At 44.2% G+C, this 25989-nt stretch overlaps 1 protein-coding gene across 1 annotated transcript in view; it reads left to right on the top strand.

Annotated features, from left to right (window-relative positions):
- Nucleotides 1-17624, top strand: part of TRAPPC8 (trafficking protein particle complex subunit 8) — a 139394-nt gene extending 121770 nt beyond the window's left edge. The window contains exons 22-29 of the mRNA XM_040431868.1: nucleotides 2243-2339; nucleotides 3296-3367; nucleotides 4233-4291; nucleotides 7431-7604; nucleotides 9489-9590; nucleotides 11807-11952; nucleotides 15417-15506; nucleotides 17381-17624. Of these exons, the coding sequence (XP_040287802.1) occupies nucleotides 2243-2339; nucleotides 3296-3367; nucleotides 4233-4291; nucleotides 7431-7604; nucleotides 9489-9590; nucleotides 11807-11952; nucleotides 15417-15506; nucleotides 17381-17621 (981 nt within the window). The 3' untranslated portion in view covers nucleotides 17622-17624. The remainder of the gene's footprint in view (nucleotides 1-2242; nucleotides 2340-3295; nucleotides 3368-4232; nucleotides 4292-7430; nucleotides 7605-9488; nucleotides 9591-11806; nucleotides 11953-15416; nucleotides 15507-17380) is intronic.
- Nucleotides 17625-25989: the final 8365 nt, after the last annotated feature.

Genomic DNA, 25989 nt, shown 5'->3' on the forward strand with positions numbered 1-25989 from the left:
GGTCAAAGCGGTTACTACATCCCTCAATAAATTAGGTGTAGTTTCCAAAATGGGGTCACTTAGAAGAGGTTTCTACTGTAGGAGTACCTTTAGGTTCTCTTCAAATGTGACATGGCACCCAAAAAAACCATATGGTGCTCTTTCCCTTCTGAGACCTGCTGTGTGCCCATACAGCAGTTTATGACCACATATTGGATGTTTCTGTAAACAGCAGAATCAGGGTAATAAATGTTTAAATTTGTTTCACTGTAAACCTTTGCTGCTTTACTGGAAAAAAATAATTCAAATGGAAAAATCTGCAAAAAAAAAGTAAAATTTTGAAATTTCACCTCCGTTTTCCTTTAATTCTTGTGGAGCACCTAAAAGGTTATCGGAGATTGTAAAATCAGTTTTGAATAATTTGAGAGGAGTAAGCCCCACAAAGTGACTTCGTAACTGAATTTAGCCCTTAAAAAGTGGGTTTGGAAATTTTATTTAAAAAATTGCTTCAAAAATTTTAAGCCTTCTAGTGTCCAAATAAAATGACATTTACAAAATGATGCCAGCATAAAGTAAAGTAGACATATGGGTACGGTTGTTTCGGGTATCGACCTCAATACCGGGATTTGCCTTTTTTCGATACTAGGCTTCGCTATTGCGCAGTCTAGTATCAGAGAACATGGAGCGCGCTGCTCTCAGCGCGCTCCGTATTCTCCTCAGCAGCACAGGGGAGAAGGAAGCACTCTTCCACGTTCCCCCCCCCCCCCCGTGTCGCTGCCACCATTGAGGAGAGAGGGGGCGAGCGCTCTGCGCCACCAATGAAAGTAAACAGCGGCAGTTAACCCCTCAGGTGCCGCACCCGCCTCCTGTATTAAATGTTAATTATCATTGGTGGTGCAGTGCGCCTTCTCCCCTCAACCCCCCCAGTATTAAAATCATTAATGGAGCAGTGCGCCCCCCAGTATTAAAATCCCGTCCCCTCCTCCTCAGATGCTACTGAAGCCCTGGCTGCCATGGTAAGCTCCATGCTGCTGTGTGTATTATGCACAGGGCAGCAGGGACAGTGTGAGATCCTATTCACCCTAATAGAGCTCTATTAGGGTGAATAGGACAAGGGATTAAAAGATCCCAGGTTCTAGCCCCTAAAGGGGAAATAGTTATTAAATAAAAAGTGGGGAAAAAAAAAAAGTTAAAAAAACCCCACCAAAATATTAAGTATAAATCACTCCCTTTCCCAATTTTACATATAAAATATATAAACAATAAATAAATAAACATATTACATATCGCCATGTCCGAAAAGTCCAAACTATTAAAATATTTTAAAAATGTCCTATGCGGTGAACTCCGTAACAGAAAAACAAGAAATAAAAACTTTTTTTTAGTCACCTTGTCCCCCCCAAAAATAAGATCGGACTGTTCCATTATGGGCCGTGGTATCGAGTATCGCAATCCTTTTTCATGGTATCGAAACAGAATCAAAATTTTGGTAACGAAACAACCCTACATATGGGGAATGTAAAGTAATAACTATTTATTTATTTTTTATAAATAAAGGTAAAGCATTGACTCAAATTTACCACTGTCATGAAGTACAATATGTGACGAAAAAACAATCTCAGAATGGCCTGGATAAGTAAAAGCGTTCCAGAGTTATTACCATATAAAGTGACACATGTCAGATTAGCAAAATGTGGCTTGGTCTTGAAGTGGTCAAAGTCCCAGACCCCCCTCAGTTCCAATGCCCCCCGCTGTGAACCTCTTTGCTGATACAGCCTTGACGTGTCCCTATTCTGCAGATGACGACTGCAGCCCACCACTTGCTTCAGTGGTGTTTAGCTGATGGCCCCTGTGGCCACCGATGCAGTGTTATTATTATTTATTATTAAAGGGCCATTCATTCCATGGCGCTGTACACATAAGGGTGCACATACATAATACAGACAGTTGCACTAAGCATGAACAAGATTAGTTACAGACTGGTACAGAAGGAGAGAGGTCCATCCGCCCGTTGAAATAAAATCCAGCGGTACCCTTTACAAAAAAAATTTAAATGATTGCTTTGGAGGAACCCCTTTTAAAACTCACTGAGGAAAGCATTGGGAAAATGTATTAATCCCTGCACTTCAAAATTCTTGCTTTAAAAAGTTAAATATAGGGTTTTTGTGACCTTTTTTGGGCTTGTTTTCGCTAAAGTTTTGCAACATTTTGCAATGTTACACCACTTACTTGCTTTTTGCACAATTTTTTTTTCGGATTCTAGAGTGAAGCAGGTGTTAAAGAATTTCATATAGTACAAGTATCCAGCAGTAGTAGGAACTGGGAGCTGCAGAAAGTGGTCAATCCCACCGCCGATAAAGGTATGTTATTTTTTGACAATAGAGTTTATAGAATTGTATCTCCTTTTATAAATGAACTGGGAAACCATTGTTACAGGTAGAGGGTGCAAAAGTGTGTCATTAGAGGGGAATGGAGAAAAGCTACCATTAGGCCTAATGTATACGGCTGTATGTATTTTGTGGACCACATTTCGGGGCCAAGTATAGGACATGTTTGTTTTATCTTTTTGCGAATGGACATTTGGATGCAGAAAACATACGGATCATCCCTCTGCTTTCCAAATTTGTATGTCTGTTCTACAAAAAGATAGAATATGCAGACCACGGACCCATTGAAGGCAATGTGTACTCAAAAATAAAAATCTGGACAACATACCACATATTTTGCGGGTCCGCGGTTTGCGTACCTCCAAACGGACACCGTAATGACCAGGGCAATATGTGCTGGCAATACTTGCTAGTGCCATTGAGTGTCCTCATGGTAAAGCAGCATAGGGAGGAGTCCCAAGCCAAATAGTTTTTTATATCATTTTGATGTTTGCACAAGGTGAAATACAGCAAATAGCATTGATAGCGGTACTCATGGCTTCTGTGTACTGCCAAAGGGCTCTGTCGATTGCAACATGTACAGAGCCATCCATAGAGCAGCCGTACCTTTCTGCGGTGGTTGTCAGGAAGGAAGCAGAACCTCTGCAGTAGCATGGCAGAATAGCATAGAAGACTTCTTCTGGTAGGGGAAGTAAGAAGGGACTATATTGTGAGCTACCAGAGGGAAAAGGAGACTGATTCTTTCCAGAGTCCATCCTCCCAGCAGCCATATGCCATAAAAGGTCCCATCTCTGGGACCATCGCCTACCAGGATTGGTTAAGGTCCTTACACCAGGCACTGTAATCTGATGTAAATGTCCCACTGCATTATCAGAGCTCACAAAGATGTTTCTGATGCTGACAGAAGCTATGTTTTTCTTCCATCTTAGATACTAAACTTACCGGAAGAGAGAGGGCCAAAATGTGCTTCAAAGTGGTTCGTTGTAAAGAGTCCTCCTTAGGTAAGGTAATATTTCAATATAGCCTGTGATTTAAAGGGGTTATCCAATTGCAGAAACCACCCCCTCATGTGCCGGGCCCATCACAGGTAATATACTTACCCCGCTCCCTGCGGCGCTCCTGGTCCTCGCACCGCCGCTGCTGCTTCTCCCTGCACACCGATTAAAACATCCGGTGTCGGGTGGAGGGGGGGGTTGGGGAACAGCCAATGGCAGACAGGGACGAGGACAAGCCTCCCTAGCATCGTGAGTGACGCCCCCGTCCCACCCTGCCATTGGCTGCTTCCCCCCCCAACAAAGGATGTTTTTATCGGTGTGCAGGGAGAAACAGCAGCGGCGGTGCGAGGACCAGGAGCGCCGCAGGGAGCGGGGTAAGTATATTACCTGTGGGGGGCCCGGCACATGGGGGGGTGTTTCTGAAATCGGATAACCCCTTTAATATTCCTAGTTTACGTTATGCGACTACTTTTTATAAACTTTTAACCTTTTACTATATGGATATAAAACCTGGAATGGCAAAATGTTGGAATAAATGTGCCCAATGGTGACAATTCTGCCCCAACCTTATCCAAATCCAAGGCACTCTTTACGAATGCACCCCTTCATCCATAGTGTAATGTAGTCCTGTGGGTGATGGAGAGCGGCATAGGGCTGACAGTTTTTTGGCATACAGGTGGAGGTTTGTGCTGGTGACTGACAGGATACCGGGGATGCCTTCATTCTTTTGATATTCTTTTGAATCTTGTGATCTTTAGAATGATGGGGGCATACTTCTGGATAGTATGTCTTACTAGTATGCTATTTATTACCATATTACACATGTATCACTGTTTCTCTAACTATACCTACCTATGTCTATAATATTTAGGTCCTGAACAGCCATCGGACAAATACACCTTTGGTGACATTGTTTCCGGAGGAGAACAGGTATGTCATTTTAGCTAATAAAACATGACACTGATGCAGATGGATAGTGAGCTCTGCTACAGTGTAAGGCACGCTGTATGCACCCATCATCGCCCTACGTAGAAGGGCCTTTAGCAGGGAAGGGGCAGTTTCTGGATGTAATGAAGAATATACCCGGCAATGCTATGCCATTTAAAACCAGCTATACTTTATATGGAAACCAGTGCGCATAAAGTATCTATAGGAATATTTGTTTGACTTTTCAGTTATGCGAATAGTTATTTGGAGTGCCTACCATTTATATTTTGCAGGTCTCTATTAGTGCTGGGAGCGAATATTCGAATCGCAAATATCGGCACTTCGAGAATTCGCGAATATTTAGAATATAGTGATATATATTCGCAATTTCGAATATTCTAGATATTTTTTTCATCAGTAATTTTATACACTGAGCAGCCATGACATTAAAACCGCCTGCCTAATATTGTGTCAGTCCACCTTATGCTGCAGCACATCCCACAGATTGAAATCTGGACAATGTAGAGGCCAAGTCAACACCTCGAACTTGTCATATTCCTCAAGCCATTCCTGACCAGTTTTTGGAGTGTGGTTAGGGTGCATTATGCTGCTGAAAGAGGCCATTAGGGTGCTGTCATACTACTATTTTTTTTTTAACTTTTTTTGGGGGGGGGGGGGGGGGGATGCTGTTTTTTTGTGCTATTATTTTCAGACATTTAGGGTGCCTTCACACGTGGCAGATTTTGTTGAAGATTTTCTGTAACTGAAACTATTGCAGAAATCCATGTGCTTCCAGCCAAAACAACCTCATTCAAATGAATGGTGCAGATTTTTAGTGGTAGAAAATTGTCTGCAACAAAATCTTTTGCACGTGAAAGCTATGGGAAAACACCGGAAGAAATGCCACAACCAGAATATGCTGTGGTTTGAAAAAAAATAAAAAATCCAAGTTTGCAAAAAATGCCAGGAAAGTATTATAAACTCATACAAAAATCTCAACGTTTGTATTGTGTTGTATATTTTACTACTGCCCAACATCTGGACACAGCAAAAAAAAAAGGGCAATAAGAAACTGCTAAAAATTCAATAAAAGACATAGTGTGACATCATCCAAAGGGAACATCATTGCCGTAAAGGGGGTACTTGGTCTGCAAGAATGTTTAGGTATTTGGTCCATATTGTACCAAAGTAACATCCACATGGATGCAGAAACCCAGCAGAACATTCTCCAGAGCATCACGTTGCCTACAGTGGCTATGACTTCTTCCTATAGTTCATCTTTGTATCATCTTTTTCCCAGAAGAGTGATGCCCATGCATATGGCCATCCTCATAATGTAAAGGCAACATACACTGAACAAAAATATAAACGCAACACTTTTGGTTTTGCTCCCATTTTGCATGAGCTGAACTCAAAGATCTGAAACATTTGGTGGTGTCCGTATCTGGTGTGGCCACCATTTGCCTCACGCAGTGCAACACATCTCCGTCGCATAGAGTTGATCAGGTTGTTGATTGTGGTCTGTGGAATGTTTGTCCACTCCTCTTCAGTAGCTGTGCAAAGCTGTCGTATACAGGTGACATGTCCAGTGAGTATGCTGGCCATGCAAGAACTGGGATGTTTTCAGCTTCCAGGAATTGTGTACAGATCCTTGCAATATGGGGCCGTGCATTATCATGCTGCAACATGAGGTGATGGTCGTGGATGAATAGCACAACAATGGGCCTCAGGATCTCATCACGGTATCTGTGCATTCAAAATGCCATCAATAAAATGCACCTGTGTTCGTTGCCCATAACATGTGCCTGCCCATACCATAACCCCACCGCCACCATGGGCCACTCGATTCACAGCGTTGACGTCAGCAAACCTTTCACCCACACAACGCCACACATGCTGTCTGCCATCTGCCCTGAACAGTAAAAATCGAGACTCATCCATGAACACAACGCCTCTCCAACGTGCCAGACGCCATAAAATGTGAGCATTTGCCCACTCAAGTCGGTTACGATGACTAACTGCAGTCAGGTCCAGACCCCGATGAGGACGACGAGCATGCAGATGAGCTTCCCTGAGACGGTTTCTGACAGTTTGTGCAGAAATTCTTTGGTTATGCAAACCGATTGACGCTGCAGCTGTCTGGGTGGCTGGTCTCAGACGTTCATGAGGGTGAATATGCTAGATGTGGAGGTCCTGGTGTGGTTACACGTGGTCTGCCGTTGTGAGGCCAGTTGGATGCACTGCCAAATTCTCTGAAACGCCTTTGGAGATGGCTTATGGTAGAGAAATGAACATTCATTGCACGGGCAACAGCTCTGGTAGACATTCCTGCAGTCAGCATGCCAATTGCACGCTCCCTCAAACATTGCAACATCTGTGTGATCAAACTGCACATTTCAGAGTGGACTTTTATTGTGGGCAGTCTAAGGCACACCTGTGCAATATTCATGCTGTCTAATCAGCACCTTGATATTTCACACCTGTGAGGTGAGAAGTGCTCTCTAACACAGATTTGTGAACAATATTTGAGAGTAATGGGTCTTTTGTGTATGTAGAAAATGTTTCAGATCTTTGAGTTCAGCTCATGAAAAATGGGAGCAAAACCGAAAGTGTTGCGTTTATATTTTTGTTCAGTGTAATTCATCAGACTAGGCCACCATCTTCTATTGCTCCATGGTCCAGTTCTGATGCTCATGTGCCCATTGGTAATGGACAGGGTGGTCTCTGACCAGTCTGCAACTACACAGCCCCTTACAGAACAAGCTATGTTGCACTTTGAATTCTGACACCTTACTATCATAGCCAGCATATAAACTTTTATCCCATACTCCCGTCAATGAGCATCAGACACTCATAACCCTGTCGCCTGGACATCGGTCGTCCTTCACTTAGACCACTTATGGAAGCCCCAAACAGCACAATCTTTCCATGCACCGTGTGGCAGCATTTGAATGTCGTAGAGAGGGGCGTCTTTGCCCTGGAACCCCACTCTGTTAGCTAGAGAAAAGCTGCTCCTTTGGCGGACTTGTCTGCATGTATTTCTACCCCATATGTCACAGAAATGCATTACAAGTATTGTACTATTTGGTGTATTTTATGAAAGCAGTGCAGTGATTTATTGTAATGTGCCATTGTTTTGCAGATAATAAGCTCAACCACTCCTTGTGCAGATTTCTTTTTCCGAAGTGGTTTATCACAGTTTAAGAAAAAAGAGCCTCCTCACACAAATTACTCCACAAAATCATTACCTGACGAGGCAGTTCGGTTGATACAGAAGTGCAGTGAAATAAACCTTAGTATAATTGTATTGTGGAAGGTAAGTCATGTGAAATGGTCCCGGTACATATCATGGTGCTCTAGGATTACATGTATTGGTCATATTACACTGCTTAGATCCTGCTATCAAAAGACTTTGGGGGGCCATTTATCAAACCGGTGTAAAGTAGAACTGGCTTAGTGGCCCATAGCAACCAATCAGATACCACCTTTTCAAAGGAGCTGTCCAAAATGAAAGGTGCAATCTGATTGGTTGCTATGGGCCACTAAGCCAGTTCTAATTTACACCAGTTTGATAAAGGCCCCCCTCTGTTTTCCCATTCAACTCTACACCTGCTAAGCTTCCATCACGTTCAGGATCTGTCCTTGTAGATGAAAAGTGGGAAGTATGGTTGCAAAAGTGCATACGTCCTTTAAATTGCAGTTGTTGAATACTGAAGCTACGCTCTGTTACCTTGAATAGGGCCACAGCACTCTGGCGTACGCTACTGACCAGTGAGGGTAGCAGGAATGAGATATGCCGTAAGGGGATTGTCCATCTCAGTCTTTCATGATCATCATGAAAATGACTCAAAGTAAGAGCTGGCTTGTGATGGATGTAATAACGGAAACATCAAAGCAGCCAACACTTCCCTGCTTCCGTAACTCCCATATTCACAGAAACAACGTAGCTTGCTATCCTACACTGTTTGCAAAGCACCTATTCATTGCTAGGGGAGTTACTGAAACAGCGTAGTGCTGGCCACTCAGATGTTGCCATAATTCCAGTCACCCCATCTTGACCATGAAAATACAAAATGGAACAACTCGTTTTGATGCGATTTCCTCGAAAACCCATTTTAAAAAACCTTGAAGGGATTCTCTGGGCTTTTAATATTGATGACCTATTCTCAGGATAGGTCTTCGGTATCAGATCGGCGGGGGTCTGACACCCAGCACCCCCGCCGATCAGCTGTATGAAAGAAAGGCGCATGCAGTGTGCCTGTGCTGTCTCCCTTCTCTGCTATGTCTATGGCAAAGCAGCAGTGAGCAGGAAGCGAGACGGGAGACGGCATGTGCACACTGCGCGTGCCTTCCCTTCATACAGCTGATCAGCGGGGTGCCGGGTGTCGACCCCTACAGGTCTGATATTGATGACCTATCCTGAGGAAGCGTTCCCTCCCAACAATCTGCTGGTCGCTGGTGGAGTAGATCTCCTCCAGAGTATGGGGAAGAGCAATCGCTAATGCCATCGCCCCTCCCCATACTGACTCGTTTGCTGGCAGCAGATTGTGTTTGTACAGCACGATTTGCTGCCGGCCGACGATGATTTTTGTGTGTGCACAAACGATCAAATTACCTGATAATCGAGCGTTTCACTCGTTCATCAAGTAATCGGCGGTACATTTACACCGCCAGATAATCGCTAACAAGCATTCCTATGAATGCTTGTTAGCGATTATCTGTAGGGTTCTTGGCCCGCGTAAACGGCCCTTTAATTCCTAATTCTGTTGTACTGGGTTGAGAGAGGAATCCACCATAGATGTAGGGACCAAAATACGGACTGTCTCTACAGTGTTCCTCGGGCTACCCCTGCCTAAAAGCGGAGCACCTGCCTCGATGGGGGCGACCCCACTTCTCGGTGGCTAACCCTTCTCTCTCTCACCTACTCGATTATAAATTTCATAGCTCTATAATGGTCCAGACGTGTTTTCCCAGTTGGATAAGTGGTTCTTCAGAGGACAAAGTATGAAATAAATGCAGCATCCTGATGCGGAGGCATGCCTTTTGGGATTAGATGTTGGGGTTGTTTTCGATGACAATAGTATATTAAATACATATTTAATATATTATATCTTTAATACATAATGGTAATAAAGGTTAAGTTTTGCCCAAAGATATTTTTTGTGTCCAGTTTTACATGTCTGGACTGCTTTTATTGCAGGCATATGTCATAGAAGATAACAAACAGCTTATTTTAGAAGGCCAGCATCACGTGACGCTGCAGACAATCGGAGCAGAGGCACGGTCTTTTCCTCAAAAGCAGGTGAATTACAAGAAGGCTTTGTGTGATGTAGTAACATACACAGCCGATGACTCAGCTTGGTGCAGGCTTTTATTTTTTTAACTATTTGTATATGTGAATCTGTCTATCTGCGAGCAATAGCTGATGGCCAAGTATTTTCACTTGGCTGAGCTTGCATGTTTATTTTATCCTCTGACAGCAGCTTACCTCCAATAGAAACAAAGCACTGGGCATATAGAAATCCAGCATGTCCAGTTTCTCCTTTGCCTCAATATCTTGTAGTGGGGAAGGGTTACATATAATATTTTTGGTCTATCATTTATCTTATGCATGTGGCCAGCTTAAAAGGGTACAAAATCAAAACTGTGTGCAATTTCCATGCAATGCGGTGGAAAAAGCAAAAAAAAAAAAAAAAGCTGAAGAGTATAAAAGGTTAAGAATATACTGCCCCAATATACCAAAAATTATTTACAAAAAGAACCAGGGACCGTAAGTCCATATATGTCACAGACAATGGTCAAAACAGGACCAAAATACAACAGCACTCGATGCCATACACGGGAACCACAGTAATAACAATGAACAAAAGGGTTCCCAGACTTCAACTTGATGCAGGATCGGGTCACCTGGGTGGCAAAAAAGGAGGATACTTTAAACCCTATTACACCCTTAGATGGTGGAGGTGAAGGGGCTAGTATACCCTAGGGAGCCTAACCACAAAGCAACCTTCCCTGATGAGAGCGATCCTGTCCGGAACCAACGCCTACCACAGATATTCTGCAGTAGGGACAAAATAAAAGGACCACATCACCGGCCTCCTCCACCGCATAAAGAGCCAGTTAACTGCTGCCGTGGGTAAGTCCCCCTTCAGCTGTTATTACTGTGGTTTCCGATTGTAGTATCTTTTAAAGGGGTTTTCTAGTCCTTTTATAGTGATGGCCTATTCTCAGGAGAGGCCATTAATATCCTATAGGCTAGGATCAAACACCCTGCACCCCCACCGATTGGTTGTTCTGCAGGAGCCCCAGCTCTACTGGTTACTGCAGTACTGCATCCCTTTTCAAACTAGGCACGGAAACTTTCTCCAGACCTAGATGCGCCACATTTTGGCACAATTAACACCTAAATCTAGATGCACCCATATTAGTAGATGTGGGCCAATATCTGCTATGGTCTTAAGGTATGTGGGAAAATATCTGCTATGGTCTTAAGGTATGTGGGCAAATATCTGCTATGGTCTTAAAAGGTCCTGTCACCAAAAAATGCAGTGCAATCTGTAAGCAGGATGTTATAGAGCAGGAGAAGCCGAGCAGATGGATATATATTTTTGTGGGAAAAGATTCTGTAAAACCTGTAATTTATACATTTATATCTGCAGCCCTGTGAACAGCTATCGGTACAGGAGGGGGAGGGGTTATCAGTGACTGACAGGTCCTCTTAAAGGGTTTCTGTCACTAGAATTTTCACTATTAAACTGGCTGATATTAGCGATGTGCGAATGTCAGCTGCACCTAACTCTGCTATTCTTGTGATTATTCATGCCCCCATTACTGCAGAATTCTTACTTTTATAGTATGAAAATTAGCCTCTAGGAGCAGGGGGGGGGGGCCTCTAGAGGCTCTGTTCTCCCAGCTCATTAAACACCTTCCAAGTCTTGATTGACAGGGGCAGGCAGCGTTCACATCCTCCTGCCGGCCCTGTGCGCTGGGGAAATCTCCCGCCGTTCAGTATTCTGTGCAGGCGTGGCGAGGAAGCTCCTGAGCCGAATGCTAAACTGCGCGAGATTTGCCTAGCGCACAGGGCCGGCAGGAGGATGTGAACGCTGCCTGGCCCTGTCAATCAAGATTTGGAGGGTGTGTAATGAGGTGGGAGAACGGAGCCTCTAGGTGCCCCCCCCCCCCCCCCCCTTGCTCCTAGAGGCTAATTTGCATACTATAAAAGTAGGAATTCTGCAGTAACGGGGGCATGAATAATCACAAGAATAGCAGAGTTAGGTGCAGTTGACATTCGCACGTCGCTAATGGCAGCCAGTTTAATAGTGAAAATTCTAGTGACAGAAACCCTTTAAGCAACTACATCATTTTAATACCTCTCGTTTCCAAAAAGTTAGTGGCACTCTGGGGACATAAAATAATCCTCTGTTTCCCTTCATAACATTTAGTAATTAGTTAACAACATTTAACAAGGATCAAAATGTTATTTTTCCATTTACAAACCTTTTTTTTTTTCTAATTAAGGAGCAGCCGGAAATGGTTCTACTAAAATTTAGTAGACCAGAGCAAACGACTGTAGCTGTGAGACCGTCTCCAGAACAACTGTCCAATCTGATAAAAACAAGCCTCCACTACCCAGAGTCCTTTAATCACCCTTTCCATCAGAAAAGGTAATTTGACTGGGCGAGTTTTCTATTTACAGAGTTTTGGGTAAATGCTGGTTAATAGTTAAGGCTACTTTCACACTCGCATTTTGTGCGGATCCATTCAGATAATACAACCGTCTGCATCTGTTCAGAACGGATCCGTTTGTATTATCTTTAACATAGCCAAGACGGATCCGTCTTGAACACCATTGAAAGTCAATGGAGGACGGATGCGTTTTCTATTGTGCCAGATTGTGTCAGTGAAAACGGATCCGTTCCCATTAACTTACATTGTGTGCCAGGACGGATGCGTTTGGCTCAGTTTCATCAGATGGACAAGCAGCGTTTTGGTGTCTGTCTCCAAAGCGGAATGAATGGAGACTGAACTGATGCAATCGAATGCATTCTGAGCGGATCCTTTTCCATTCAGAATGCATTATGCAAACTGATCCGTTTTGGACCGCTTGTGAGAGCCCATAACGGATTTCGCAAACTGAAAGCCAAAACGCCAGTGTGAAAGTAGCCTAAGGCTACTTTCACACTAGTGGCAGCACGGATCCGACAGGCTGTTCACCCTGTCTGATCCGTCCTGCCGCTATTTCGCCGTGCCGCCAGACCGCCGCTCCGTCCCCATTGACTATAATAGGGGCGGGGGCGGAGCTCCGGCACAGCACGGCAGCTGGCGGTGAGAGGTCGCCGGACTAAAAAGTCGGACATGCAGTACTTTTAGTCCGGCGGCCTTTCGCCGTGCACTGCCGTGATGCGCCGGAGCTCAGCCCCCGTCCCCATTATAGTCAATTGGGACGGAGTGGCGGCACGGCGAAATAGCGGTAGGACGGATCCGACAGGGTGAACAGCCTGTTGGATCCGTCCTGCCGCTAGTGTGAAAGTAGCCTTAGTTGTATAGAAGAACTGGTTCTCTGTAGTTTGGAGCATTTGTAAGATGCCCAATGAACTATAATGCCCCTAAAAAAATGAAGTAGAAATTCCATGCCTCCCTGGTGCCATAGTGAGTCAAGGGGGCAGGTCATCCCGGAGATGAGCCTGCTTGTCCAGGAGCAGGGCTCCTCAAGCTTTTTCTACTGAGGCCTCGCCAAAACATGGTGACACCTGCAACTCGTGGTCAAAGTGCATGTCAAAATTAGGCCTCATGCACATGACCGTTGTTGTGTTCCGTTCCGCAAAATGGGGTTCCGTTGTTCCGTGATCCATTTCCGTTTTTGTTTCCGTGTGTCTTCCTTTATTTTTGGAGGATCTCCAGACATGAAGGAAAGTAATAAAAAATCTAAGTCAAGTTTGCCATGCAAATGATAGGAAAAAAACGGACGCGGGTGACAATCTTGTGTGCCGCCGCGTTTTTTCACGGTCCCAATGACTTGAATGGGTCCGCGAACCGTTTTCCGTGAAAAAAATAGGACAGGTTATATTTTTTTGACGGACTGGAACCACGGATCACGGACGCGGATGACAAACGGTGCATTAGCCAAGTTTTCAACTGACCCTTTGAAAGTCAATGGGTCCGCAGAAAATCACGAAAAACGGAACAACGGACACAGAATAAAACAACGGTTGTGTGCATGAGGCCTTAGGCTGAGTTCACACTTCAGTTATTTAATCAGTTAGGCCTCTTTCACACTTGCGTTGTTGGGATCCGGCATGCACTTCCGTTGCCGGAGGTGCCCGCCGGATCCGGAAAAACGCAAGTGTACTGAAAGCATTTGAAGACGGAACCGTCTTCCAAATGCTTTCAGTGTTACTATGGCACCCAGGACGCTATTAAAGTCCTGGTTGCCATAGTAGGAGCGGGGGAGCGGTATACTTACAGTCCGTGCGGCTCCCGGGGCGCTCCAGAATGACGTCAGAGCGCCCCATGCGCATGGATGACGTGATCCATGCGATCACGTGATCCATGCGCTTGGGGCGCCCTGACGTCACTCTGGAGCGCCCGGGGAGCCGCACGGACGGTAAGTATACTGCTCCCCGCTCCCCACTGCACTTTAGCATGGCTGCCAGGACCTTAGCGTCCCGGCAGCCATGGTAACCATTCAGAAAAAGCTAAATGTCGGCTCCGGCAATGCGCCGAAACGACGTTTAGCTTAAGGCCGGATCCGGATCAATGCCTTCCAATGGGCATTAATTCCGGATCCGGCCTTGCGGCAAGTGTTCCGGATTTTTGGCCGGAGCAAAAAGCGCAGCATGCTGCGGTATTTTCTCCGGCCAAAAAACGTTCCGTTCCGGAACTGAAGACATCCTGATGCATCCTGAACGTATTTCTCTCCATTCAGAATGCATTAGGATAATCCTGATCAGGATTCTTCCGGCATAGAGCCCCGACGACGGAACTCTATGCCGGAAGACAATAACGCAGGTGTGAAAGAGCCCTTATTTCCATCAGTTATTGTGAGCCAAAACCCATAGTGAAGCCTACACAGAGATAAACTATAATGGAAAGATCTGCTCCTGTTTTGTGGTTTTGGCTCACAATAACTGATGGATATAACAGACCAGATCTCTGAAGTGTGAACTCAGCGTTAAAAATCAATGGCGGTTATAGAGTAGAAGGAGTGGCGCTGCACTAATCACAACAAATCCCTTTTTATATAGACGAGAGCGTCACTTGGCGGGGATGCATGCGGGACACAGCTGCTATCTATGGTGCTCAGCCCAACATGTAACCAGACAGTTACTGTTACAATAAACGTGTGCATAAAAGAGGCAAAGGGCGGCACTCACCAGTACTTGCAGAAGTTATTCCTTTATTCCTTTCGGTAGAGAGCAGACAACATACAAGCGTGCACCAGCTGGGTTAGGCGACGGCCGTTTCGCACCTCAGTGCTTCGTCTGGCCTTAAAAATCAACGTAGCGCTTACTTTTCTCCTGAACTAATTATAACAATGAACACAAAAGGTTTCAGAGAGCAGTAGCAAAGATCAGCTACCTCTCCAGCCAAAAATTCCATTATATTGAAAAACAAACTATTTTTCCCCTCCAACTAGTCAACATTTCTAGTCATGGCCTGTTGTATCATTATTAAATGAGTGGTCTGAGATTTGGATATTGATGGCCTACTCAGGATATGTCGCCAATATCTGATCGGTGGGGGTCAGACTCCCGACACCCCCACTGATCACCTGTTTGGTGAGGCCACAGCACTCACTGCTTACCAAGCACAGCGCTGTAGATTGTATAGCAACTGTGTTTGATATTACAGTCCAGACCCATTCACATGAATGACCATGTGACCAATGAACGTGACTTCACTGGCCTAGGACGAGGTCGCAGCTTCCTGCCAGCCTCTTCAAATAGCTGATCAGTGCGGGTGTCGGGAGATTGACCCCCCCCACCACCACCTATCACATACTGATAACCTATTCTTAGGATAAACCATCAGTATAAAAATCTTGGACAGCCCCTTTAATATGATGTAGTGTCTGACACACAGCCACATTCACTGTATAAATAATCTGCATTTTGTTTTCTTTTTGCAGCCTTTGTATAGTTCCAGTTACACTTGTGCTTTCCAATAGTTCTCAGGCAGAAGTTGAAGTAATTATCGATCTAAGACATAAAACAACAGGGTACGTATGTGTAGATATATTGATTTTACACTGTTCAGTATAGAGAAACCTCAGTTTAGTTCTCAGGAGTGCCGATGTACGGATTTCACATAGGGTCCCCGTGCTAACCCTTAGTAATATACATTATGTTAAGGTGGGGGGTGAACAGAGAACTATCTACCCGCAGGCTCATCCTTGTGATCTACTGCATGGACAGGCTTGCTTCCCTTGAGGTCTATGGAATCTGGCTCTTCCATACAGCAGCAGGTAATGAGGCATCTGCCGCCACTCGGATCACTCTGTGCAGCATACGAGCAGTGTCTCCCTCAGTGCTGAGCAGCGTGCCCCAGGTTCAATAGCCATAGCTTTCCGACATTTTTATGAGAAGCCCTGCAAGAATCTTCACAAATATGGACTTAATGTGCTGATACTTTGTGACATATCTGTACATTAATACAGGTAACAAAACAAAAACTTCCTTGACTCATAACTTGTTTTATTCTGTAGCATAAGGCTACTTTCACACTCGCGTTTGGTGCGGATCTGTCATGGGTCTGCACAAACGCATCCGTTCAGATAATACAACCTCCTGCATCCGTTCAGATAATACAACCTCCTGCATCCGTTCAGAACAGATCTGTTTGTATTATCTGTAACATAGCCAAAATGGATCCGTCTTGAACACCATTGAAAGTCAATGGAGGATGGATCCGTTTTCTATTGTGCCAGATTGCGTCAGTGAAAACGGATCCGTCCCATTGATTTACATTGTGTGTCAGGACGGATCCGTTTGGCTCAGTTTCGTCAGACGGACACCAAAACGTTGCAAGCAGCGCTTTGGTGGCCGCTTCCAGAGTGGAACGAAGAAGGAACGGAGGCAAACTGATGCCTTCTGAGCGGATCCTTATCCATTCAGAATGCATTAAGGGCAAAACTGATCCGTTTTGGGCCGCTTGTGAGATCTCTGAACGGATCTCGCAAAGGGAAACCAAATCGCCAGTGTGAAAGTAGCTTAAAGGAGTTGTGCAGTGTCAAGATATTGATAACCTATCAAATAAGCAGTGGAGGAGGGGGTCAGCCTCCCAACACCCCCTCCATTCATCTGTCTGAAGGGGTCGCGGCGCTCATATGAGTGCTGCGTGATTTAGAATGTTTACCTGTATGCCGTCTAGCTTGTAGCACTGGCTCGTCTCATTCACTTCAAACAGCTGACTGGCCGGGTTGCCGGGAATCGGACCCCGCCAATCTAAATATGAATCTAATATTCTGACACTGCACAACCCCGTAATCCATGTCATACTTTTGTCTGGGAATAGTAGCCCTAACTATGGTCCTCGTTTTCACTCTCGGCCTTTCTAAACCAGATGGTTATAGCTCTGGTTCCATAGCATGAGACTTGGCCTACTTTCACATCAGCGTTTTTCTTTTCTGCTATTGAGATCGTTATAGAATTTCAATACCGGAGGAAAACGCTTCGGTTTTTTCTCCATTCATTGTCAATGGGGACAAAATGGAACGGAACAGATTGCTCCAGAATGCATTCTGTTCCATTTGGTTGCGTTCCCATCGCGGACAGAAAAACGCTGCAAGCAGTGTTTTCGAGTGCGTCATGGGATGCGGAGCAAGGCGGATCCGACGTGAAACACAGTGTAAGTCAGCGATGCCGGAATCCATTTTCTCAGACACAAAAGAAAACTGATCCGTCCCCCATTGACTTACATTGGTTTTAGTGCCAGATCCTTCATGGCTATTTTAGAGATGATACAACCAAAGAGTTTTTTTGCTGGTCTACGACAGATCCAGCCAAAACGCAGATGTGAAAGTAGCCTTAGAAGCTGCAGTGCCTCTGGAAGATCACATCATAACCGCTTTTTTTTTTTTTTTTGCCTTTTTAGCCCTGAAGCTTTAGAAATCCATGGTTCTTTTACCTGGCTGGGGCAAACTCAGTACAAACTTCAGTTGAAGAGACATGAAATATTTCGCCTGAAGCTGAATGCTTGTTTTGTCCACACCGGAATCTATAATCTTGGAACTCCAAGAGTGTTTGCCAAGCTGGCCGACCAAGTCACGGTATTCGAAACCAATCAACAGAGCTCCATGCCAGCACTGATAGTCATTAATAATGCGACTGATTAATTCCTGTCCGATGAGCAGTGGATGAAGTGTCTTTCCATGAAGGCTCCCACCTTCCCGGATGTCTGCCTCCTTATATGATGCTCTGAGAGATTCCATAGGAAGCATTTAGACTGTTGACTCCTTACTTATGCAAGAAGTGACTGATTCACCTACCTGCCCTGTGTATAAAAACCCATTCAATTTTACCTGAAAAAAAAAATATTTTCTCATAGTCAATCAAAATGTTAACATTTGGTTCAAATGTGTTTCCGACGAATTACTATTGTCTATGAGCCCATTCATGTGAGGTGTTGCCGTCATTTTGCACTTTTTGGTCTTCATGGCTGTTTATTTCCCAGATGTAGCTAGATTTGTTTGGGGGTGTTTTATGATTTGAAGGCACTCGTGTGAAAAGATAATGACTAAATAGCTTCATAATTGTAACAACCTGATTCATCTCAGTAAAGAGTGCACTATTTTACACAACCAGAACATTCATGTCAAACCTTATTCACTTTATTGTGGAACTTTAACGATTAGAAAAGGCCTCAGTATGATGAAAAGTCCGCTTTTGAATAGAGGATGATGTATTATATTTATAAGAAATGTATTGTACATAGAATAAAACATATGCCATATTTGCTGTTTTAAAGACTTTCCTTGCATATAATAGGCTGTACGAAGGGCCCTAATATATACTACTTGTTGCTTAATTATGTTAACAGTATAAAATAATGTACATACTACATTAAAAGTTTTAACAAGTATACGAGTAAACAAATTGATTATTATTCTGTCTTTTCGCATATTTTGCCTTTTTTTTTTTTATTCATTCTGCAAACGGACCTGAAACAGTTTTTCTAGAAATGGTAAATTTTTAAATGTGATTTAGTCCAAAGCTGTCCATAGACATACGACATTTGGCCCAAACAAATAGGATTGGGCAGGTTGGTCTCCAGCTGGGAGACCTTTGAACACCGTTCCCTTTAGACGTTTTATTCTAGTGCTCATCAAGAAGCATCTTATCTGTATCTGCAGATTAAAAGAATTGTCCAGTTTAGAAAAAAAACTTTTTCAAATACACAGTTAGGGATATTGATGGGTTAAAGTCCAAAAAAAAGAAAATCCCCAAAAATAATTTTAAAGAAGGTTCTGTCATCATAAGACATCATTTTAACTAAGGCTAGCTTCACACCAGCGCTTCAGTTTTCATCGTCCTGCTCTGTTATAGAAGCAGAACAATGAAAATAACAGGCACACCAAAGCCATCAAATGACTGTAACAAATGGAGCCCATTGAGTCACATTTTCGTGGCATTTTATCATACAAGATAGCGCAGTATGCTGCACTATTTTGTCCTATATTTTAACGGAATCCTGGTATGTCCCCCGCGCATGATTCTCTACTTAGTGCTTCCTTCTGTATTCTTATATCCCCCCCAGTTCAACCTGCACATTCACAAGGATGCCTTCTTGCTGACAGACTGGGACCAAGGGCTTAGGTATGGAAAAATCAAAAGTGACAGCCATTTGGGATTATGTGCTTAGTGACCTGCTGACATGAACAGAAGGGGAGACGGTCCTCAATCATGTGGCTGTGTTGGCGCATCAGGTGCAAATTACAGAATTTCTGGTACCACGTTTTGGTTTGTCGATAAAGTCCAAAATTAAAAATACAGGTTTATTATTAAGTGCTGTTACACGCCAGGTGTGGACCCACTGTGACACCTAAACAGATTTGGCTTGAGGCTACTGCCAAGAGCGTTACCCAAGTGGCCCCCCTGGTATTCACCCTTTTAACTGTTGTATGCTCAATTTCACTGCAGGGGAATCACTAGGCCGTTACCTCTTGGAGTAGTCTCTTTAAGTGACTGCTGACCCACGGGAATCAAGAGACACAGATGCAAAGCACCGAGGGATCAGGCAAAAAACGTAGTCATGAACAGGCCAAGGTCAAAGCAGGCAGAGTACATGCAATCCAGTAAACAGTCCAAAGTCAGGGTGAGCAGCCAAGGGAGATCAGGCTGTGAGGAGTCAAAATCCAGGAAACTCCTGAGTTGGTACACGGGCAAAGAAACGTAAAACCGCACATCTTAGGCTACTTTCACACCTGCGTTCGGGTGTCCGCTCGTGAGCTTCGTTTGAAGGCTCTCACAAGCGGCCCCGAACGCATCCATCCAGCTCTAATGCATTCTGAGTAGACGCGGATCCGCTCAGAATGCATCAGTCTGGCGGCGTTCAGCCTGCGCTCCGCTCAGTGAGCGGACACCTGAACGCTGCTTGCAGCGTTCGGGTGTCCGCCTGGCCGTGCGGAGGCGAGCGGATCCGTCCAGACTTACAATGTAAGTCAATGAGGACGGATCCGTTTGAAGATGACACAATATGGCTCAATCTTCAAACGGATCCGCCCCCATTGACTTTCAATGTAAAGTCTGAACGGATCCGTTCAGGCTACTTTCACACTTAGAATTTTTTCTAAGTTATAATGCAGACGGATCCGTTCTGAACGGATACAAACGTCTGCATTATAGGAGCGGATCCGTCTGAGCAGACATCAGACGGACCCGCTCTGAACGCTAGTGTGAAAGTAGCCTTAGCAGGAACTAGTGAACTGGAGCCTATTGTTGAGGCACCCTCCCACAGGGAAAGGCGCGCCTTAAGTACACCTGGGTGGCTGCCCACAGGCAGGGGAAGATTAGGGTTCAATTAATGGCCTTTTAAAAGCTGGAGGGAGAGCACGTGCCCAACGGGAAGTGAGAGGCACTGACCTGCTGTAGGCTGGCAGGTCAGGGTCGCTGGAACAGGGTAGTGGGGGAGTAGTGTGGCAGGGGGGAGAACTGAGTGGAGGCTGGCACAGACTACCAGCATAACAAGTTCTCTTCTTGATCTCCAGACAACTTTAATAGACTAGGATCCCAGATTCAACACACTCATCAGCCAGTGCTGCTACAAAGAGTGTCTCTTGCACTGGAGGACCTGGTATATCCATGTTTTAAGTGGACAGCCCATTGATTTCAATAGGAGATGTGTAATGTTCTATTTCCCCTGTGGTGGCACTGCAGAAGAAATCAACTTTAACAAATTCTGCAACCATGAGCTTATCAAACGTAAACCCTTTTGATATAAAAAATAATAATTTACAAAGCACAGAGAGTACAATGTATGTCCTAAATGTGTCCTTTATATATAATATAAATGCCTATTCTTGTTCGCAACGCGCGGGCAAGAAAAGGACATGTTATATTTTTTTAGCGGGGCCGCGGAACGGAGCCACAGATGCGGACAGCACACGGAGTGCTGTCCGCATCTTTTGCGGCCCCATTGAAAACGGCGGCTCGGATGCGGACCCAAACAACTGTCGTGTGCATGAGGCCTAAGCCTCATTCACATAGTCAGTGTTTTGGTGCAGATTTTTTCCTTATACTTTGTCTCTATAGGTTTCAATCCTGGTTTTGGCTCACAATCACTGATTGAAATCACTGACTAAAACACTGATGTGTGACTGAGGCTTTAGTCTGGCAGCTAACCATCCTCTTTTACACTTATATATTACAATATTGTTATAAATACTTAATAATAATTTAGGCTGTCTCACAGTATTTTTGCGTACATAAAATTTATTACTCACTTAAAATATACTTGGTTTAGTGTCGACATATCAGCATAAATACATGTATAGATATAAACAGTGCGGAGCTCACGCACACACCTATACAGCTGGAGTACTCCAAAAATGGATAAGACCTTTAGCTAGTAATATTGGCGTTTTTCTGCAAAGTTCGGATATATATATAAAAAGTTTTGTACTGATGTACTATTTTACCGGTTGTTGGAACCAAAGTGGTTCAAGGAGTGTCCTTTCTGCGGTTGTTGGTGTGGGAGACTCTGTATTCAAATGTCGCCCGCTGGTGTTGATACCACCGCCTCCACCTGATGCTACTCCACCAACTCTCGTTGCGGAATGGGCTCCGGACTCGCTCTACACAGCGTCTCACGTGACCCCCGGATGTGAGACGCTGTGTAGAGCGAGTTCGGAGCCCATTTCGCAACTAGAGTTGGTGGAGTAGCATCAGGTGGAGGCGGTGGTATCAACACCAGCGGGCGACATTTGAATACAGAGTCTCCCACACCAACAACCGCAGAAAGGACACTCCTTGAACCACTTTGGTTCCAACAACCGGTAAAATAGTACATCAGTACAAAACTTTTTATATATATATCCGAACTTTGCAGAAAAACGCCAATATTACTAGCTAAAGGTCTTAGCCATTTTTGGAGTACTCCAGCTGTATAGGTGTGTGCGTGAGCTCCGCACTGTTTATATCTATACATGTATTTATGCTGATATGTCGACACTAAACCAAGTATATTTTAAGTGAGTAATAAATTTTATGTACGCAAAAATACTGTGTGACAGCCTAAATTATTATTAATTTGTTTTTCCATCAGTTGGTAACTGATAGGCTGGGCTCCAGTAGTTTGCTGGTAGAGCTTTTCTCAATATATATTATGGTTATAAATACTGACATTACGTATGAATCCTGTCATATTTCTATCTAGGCAAGTCTTGTGCTAGTCATTTTTTAATATTGATTATCTATCCTCGGCGGGGGCCGACTCCCCCACAATCGTCTGTTTGAATTAAAAACAGCGCGCCTACAACACTGCCTTCTCCACTGTTTACCTGCTTGCCGTCACAACTGTCGCGATGAGCGGGTGTAATTACATCTCAGTCATCCTATTCACTTCAATGTGACAGCTCTGTAGTATTCACTTGGACAGGAATGAGCCATGCCATTGAAGTAAATGGGACTCCACACTTGTAATTACACCTGCTCACCACTGCAGTTGTGACAGTGATCAAGTAAACAGTGAAGAGAAGGCAGCACTTCAGTGCTGTGGTCTCTTCAACCAGCTGATCGGTGGAGGTGATCTGATATTGATTACCTATCTTGAGGATAGGTCATCAATATAAAAAAAAGCGGGCAAACTCTAAATTATATGAAATGCATGCAGAAGTGCAGATGTATTAAAGGGGTTTTCCATGATTTTTTTTACTGATTGGTGGCGTCCGACACCCGGGATCCCTGCCGATAAGCTGTTTGAGAAGGAACCAGTGCTAACAAATAGCTTTGCAGTCTTCTATCAACCTAGCAAGCATGGCACCCTACATTGTATAGCGGCTGTGCTTGGTATCACAGCTCAGCTCCCCTCCTGCAGGGCTTCCAACTGTAGGATAATGTTCACCCACACACAGCAAGGGTTTCCCAAGAATGCCTCCACCACTTACTTGACCTGCTCAGTAGCCAGATTTTTTGACAACCAAGCATTTATGGGACCAGTTGGGATTCTAGCTTTGGCAATCTACGAGTATGCAAGATCTACAGGCCCAGCTATATCATCTGTGAGAAAATGTGCTGCAGGATACAATATGGAACCTGTGTCTCCATGCCCAAAAGTATCTCCTCTTGTATCCAGGCTAGAGACGGTCGTTAAAGGTACTAGAGCCTCCTTTCAATTGTGCTGTACTGGCTCATGTGTTCTTTGTGGGAAAACTCCTTAACCACCTCAGCTCCCACACCCTTAATGACCAGACCACTTTTTACAATTCTGCACTACACTACTTTCACGGTTTATTGCGCGGTCATACAACTTACCACCCAAATTAATTTTACCTCCTTTTCTTCTCACTAATAGAGCTTTCATTTGGTGGTATTTCATTGCTGCTGACATTTTTACTTTTTTTGTTATTAATCGAAATTGACCGAAATTTTTGCAAAAAAATGAAATTTTTCACTTTGTTGTAATTTTTTTTTTTAAAAACTACATTTCTATATAAATTTTTCTCTAAATGTATTGTTCTACATGTCTTTGATAAAAAATGTTTGGGTAAAAGTTATAGCGTTTACAAACTATGGTACAAAAATGTGAATTTACGCTTTTTGAAGCAGCTCTGAGCACCTGTCATGTTTTCTGAGGTTCTACAATGTCCAGACAGTAGAAAAACCCCACAAATGACCCCATTTCGAAAAGTAGACACCCTAAGGTATTCGCCGATGGGCATAGTGAGTTCATAGAACTTTTTATTTTTTGTCACAAGTTAGCGGAAAATGATGATTTTTTTTTCTTTTTTTTTTTTCTTACAAAGTCTCATATTCCACTAACTTGTGACAATAAATAAAAACTTCCATGAACTCACTATGCCCATCACAAAATACCTTGGGGTGTCTTCTTCCCAAAATGGGGTCACTTGTGGGGTATTTATACTGCCCTGGCATTTTAGGGGCCCTAAAGCGTGAGAAGAAGTCTGGAATATAAATGTCTAAAAAATTTTATGCATTTGGATTCCGTGAGGGGTATGGTGAGTTCATGTGAGATTTTATTTTTTGTCACAAGTTAGTGGAATATGAGACTTTGTAAGAAAAAACAAAAAAAAACAATTTCCGCTAAGTTGTGACAAAAAATAAATAAATCTTCTATGAACTCGCCATGCCCCTCAAAAGTGATCTTTTTATAGCGCCGCAGCTATTTTACGGTGTTTTTGCAGTGATCATAAAAAAAATATTTCTGTCACTGCGGTGGGGCGGACTGAACGCAAGTGTGCGCACAAGATCAGGCCTGATCGGGCGAACACTGCGTAGAGCCTATAGAACATGTCCTATTCTTGTCCGCAATTGCGGACAAGAAAAGGCATTTTCTATATAGTTCTGGCAGTGTGCGGATCCGCAAAAGGCGGAAAGCACATTGCCGGTGTCCGTGTTTTGCGGATCCGTGCATCCGCAAATCACATACAGACGTCTGAATGGAGCCTTACAGGGGGGTGATCAAGTAGTCTATATGGGGTGATCACCCCCCTGTAAGGCTCCATTCAGACGTCCGTATGTGTTTTGCGGATCCACAAAACACATACGGACGTCTGAATGGAGCCTTACGGGTGGTGATCACCCCCCTGTCAGGCTCCATTCAGACATCCGTATGTGTTTTGTGGATCCGCGGGTCCGCAAAACACATACGGACGTCTGAATGGAGCCTGACAGGGGGGTGATCAATGACAGGGGGGTGATCAGGGAGTCTATATGGGGTGATCAGGGGTTAATAAGTGACAGGGGAAGGTGTAGTGTAGTGGTGTTTGGTGCTATGTTACAGAGCTGCCTGTGTCCTCTGGTGGTCGATCCAAGCAAAAGAGACCACCAGAGGACCAGGTAGCAGGTATATTAGACGCTGTTATCAAAACAGCGTCTAATATACCTTTAAGGGGTTAAAAAAAATCGGATCTCCAGCCTGGCAGGCTGCAGATCCACTCGATTACCTGCAGTTCCTGTGTGCACGCGTTCACAGGAAATCTCGCCTCTCGGGAGATGACGCGCCAGCGCGTCCACTCGGAATAACAGGGCCGTCGCAAAGACGGCGGTCCTGTAGTGGTTAAACCATAGCAAACATCATTACATTTGAAAATGTATTAAATGTAAAACTGCCATTTTTTATTTGGTAGTTTATTACAGTTAGGCATGTATACCTGAGTTAGTCTGTCAATGATTGCCAAAAGATCTGTAATTACCTTATAATAATAGCTTTCATTAATATCCCTGTCCCTTTCCACTGGTCTCTTACAAAAACTATTGCTAGGCCCTTTTTGTCTTCCCTTTATTGTAAACAGAAGACAGACGCTGTACACTGCTTGCCTGCATTAGGCCTCAGAGTGAGGAGGCGAGTTTCTGTAATCCAATCTGATTGGCTGTCAGGAAGGTGCTGGCTACAGCAAGTGTGTATGTGAAGTGAGGGAAGGCAGTTTTGGCCTCAGAGAACTGGCAGTGGAGCCATCTTGAGAAGATCCACATATTGTAAGGTTCATAACAGCCGTATCTAAGGGAAAAAACTCTTCGAAAACAGTGGTATATGAAAAAACTAAAGATTGCTTTATGCATAATGCATAAGATATTTAGCAGTAACATATGCTAAAACAAAATATTTTTTTTATGAAAACATGACAGTTACACTTTAAAGGGGTTTTTCAACTATTTTATACTGATGAGCAATTCTCAGGATAGGTCATCAGTATCTGTCGACCCTACCCGCAATGACCAGCCATTTGAGGATCGCGGCCTTCTCGCAGATTACCCTAGGCCAGTGATGTCACATTCACTGGTCACATTTGCCTAGGCACAAATTGGTCCTTTTCAAGTGAATGGGGCTGAGTTGCGATACCAAGCACATCCGCTGTCCATTGGATATGCTCTGTGCTTAGTATGCTGTGAGGAGGCTGCAGTGCTCACCGATGCACCACGGCCTCCTCAAATAGCTGATCGGGAAGGGAGGGAGAGTGTGGCCCTGGTGTCCAGACCCCCACCGATCAGATACTGATTACCTATATATAAGATGGCCATGGGCTT

The sequence above is a fragment of the Bufo bufo genome, chromosome 5 (genome assembly GCF_905171765.1).
Source record: "Bufo bufo chromosome 5, aBufBuf1.1, whole genome shotgun sequence".
Lineage (NCBI taxonomy): Eukaryota > Metazoa > Chordata > Amphibia > Anura > Bufonidae > Bufo > Bufo bufo.